At 26.0% G+C, this 2709-nt stretch overlaps 1 protein-coding gene across 1 annotated transcript; it reads right to left on the bottom strand.

Annotated features, from left to right (window-relative positions):
- Positions 1–9: 9 nt before the first annotated feature.
- LOC126909640 (uncharacterized) lies at positions 10–2285 on the bottom strand (the record flags this gene model as incomplete). The annotated part of the gene is made up of 3 exons (XM_050692077.1): positions 2234–2285; positions 324–650; positions 10–152 (listed from the first exon to the last, which is right to left on the bottom strand). Coding segments are annotated over exons 1-3 (522 nt in total), but the record flags the coding sequence as incomplete, so codon positions are not given.
- Between the last annotated feature and the right edge of the window lie 424 nt (positions 2286–2709).

Below are 2709 nucleotides of genomic sequence, written 5' to 3'. Positions count from 1 at the left end.
TCGAATTACTTTTGAAATAATTTTGGTAACTTCTGAATTGTTTTTTGTCTCTTCAGAAGCATTGTTAATTTCTTCCGAATCGTTTGACAAAACCTCTGTAGTACTTTTTTTAGAAGTTGTGTCATTTTCAACTAACGAGCATTTGGAACACCCTAAGAAAATCGAATTAGTTAGACATATAAAATTATTAAAATATAACCCAATACATCTTGAGTAAAATAAATAATGTCGCGTGAGTCATAAGTCAGAATGCTGTGGATATCAATACTATTAATTAGGATTAGAATATAAAATTTTGTATTTCAATACAAAAACTTTTTTACCATTTTCAATCTTTCCCATTATATTAGTTTCCTCATTTTTCCGTGATTCAGAGGCTATATCGGTATTTGCATCATTTTTATAGGAACTTATCATCAAGTTTTCCAAATCTTTTTTAATGTTATCAGTAGAATTTTGAACTATTTCTAAAGCTATTTTGATATCATTCGAGGTATTTTTAATTTCTTTTAAACCATTTTGGATCTCTATATTTATATTTTTTATTTCATCTGTTACATTTTTCATTACTTCCAAAGTCTTTAATAGAGCCTCCAGTGTATTTTTTTTTGTAGAAGTGTTTTTTTCTACTAATGAACACTTTGAAGACCCTAAAAAAAATGAATAGGTTAACGACTTATAAAAATTATTACAATATAATCCAATACATCTCGACTGAAAACATAATGTATTTGTTATATTGTTATCTAATATAAATTTCACATGCCAAATAATGTAACTCACCACTAGTAAAATTAACAACTGTGATTGTTAAAATTATTAAAAAAAAAGATTCCTGAATCATAATTTTACTTAAAATAATACGCTTTTTTAAAAACAAATTTTTCAATTAGTCAACTTACCTTTTAGTAATGCTAAGAAAATCTTATAAATATTATAAAAAATTTGGCTTAGTTTAGTTCTTACAATTGTTATCAATACAAGTTATCAGTTAGAAGATTTGTATTTAGTATCTATGAGTTATTACCATCCTGTATTAAATTTAGAAAGCCCCATTAAAACTAATTGTCAAATAAACACTTTAATTTTATAAAGCCTTTTATGACACTATTGTTAGATCGCTCAATTTAATACACTGGAGTAATGTATTTTCATTGGGCAATTTTATTCAGTTCTTAATACTGTTTTACACAATAACTTTTCGCTATATTATGTTAGTAAACATAATTTTTCTATTTAGTTTAACAAGGNAAAATGAATAGGTTAACGACTTATAAAAATTATTACAATATAATCCAATACATCACGACTGAAAACATAATGTATTTGTTTTATTGTTATCTAATATATTTCACATGCCAAATAATGTATCATTGTTTTTAAATTTGAGAGCTCGTTGTAAAAAAATGTCAAAAAACTGTAATAATTAACATTTTGAGAAAACGCAGAATAGTTGAAAAACTAATCCACGGTAATTTCAGAGATTTATTAATCGTAAAAATGATAATAAATTGCTCAGTATAATAGCCAGGATAATAATACAGACTCTATAGCCAATTTATTTTAAAAATAATTTTTCTTTGTAATAAAGGAACAGCATTTAATTCGACATAACAAATATTATTTTATTCAACATTAGTCAACAATTATGTTACAAATAGCCATTATATGTAGTGCTGTTTATTAGGAATAATAAATGAAATATAAGTTGATTTTGCTTTTGGAATAATCCACCAATTTCTTAAAATTAAACATTATCTACGGATTTGCATCGAAAAGTTTCTTATGATTTGTGATTTTAATCACTGTCAGATATAATCTATACTTGTCTCAATTATGCCACGTCCACACAGTGTCGCGATATTTATGGGAGAGTATGTCTCGTAGTGCCTAGTGTTTAACATTTAGCACCATAATATTTTTTTTTGCTCAACATTAGTCAAAAATTATATTATTAGATTTTGATTTTTAAATGTAATCTGATTGTTATAATTGTGTATATACTATAGTTTATCTTTACTCTTTTGGCCCTACAGACATTTTTTATTAGTAAAAAAAATTTTTAATTAAAAAAAAAATGCTAAATGTCTCCGGGAATCGAACCCGATCTCTAGAGCGTGACACATACGCGTTACCAACCGTATGACCTACAGTGTAGGTCCTACACATTAGTTAAATCGGTAATCCCATCATCATGACCTCCCCTTGTAGATAAATTTCAAATATACTTTACCTGGTGTATCATTCTTTTTCTTAAAAAATCGCATACATTTACGTAAACTCATGTACAATGTGTTCTTCGATTTCATTATCTTCATAAAATATCACTTGTTCATTGATTTATACCACTTTAGAAAAATTAATATTGATATCTATGTATTATAAACAAATGTGGAGAAAAGTAACCATAGTAATTAATTATTATTTATAAATTACTGTCTAAGAAGGCAGAAATTTATAATAATAAACCTCAACACTAGAACCCTTCAGTTTCAGTTAATTCAGGAATATTTTAGCTACGAACGAAGCTGAGAAGGTATTAAATTGACTAACGCTCTTTTCTTGTTTTTTATTTTGATTAATTTTTTTTTTTGTTTCTTGTAACATTACAACTAGTACAAGATATTACGCTCAAAGTGAAAAAAATCGCCTTTAAAAATTAAAAGTTGCTTAACTAGCTTTCTCCATATAGGCAATAAAAATCTATTA

Source organism: Daktulosphaira vitifoliae, unplaced genomic scaffold (genome assembly GCF_025091365.1).
Source record: "Daktulosphaira vitifoliae isolate Bord-2020 unplaced genomic scaffold, ASM2509136v1 Scaffold_747, whole genome shotgun sequence".
In the NCBI taxonomy this organism is placed as follows: domain Eukaryota; kingdom Metazoa; phylum Arthropoda; class Insecta; order Hemiptera; family Phylloxeridae; genus Daktulosphaira; species Daktulosphaira vitifoliae.
This window is presented reverse-complemented; position numbering and strand designations above follow the sequence as displayed.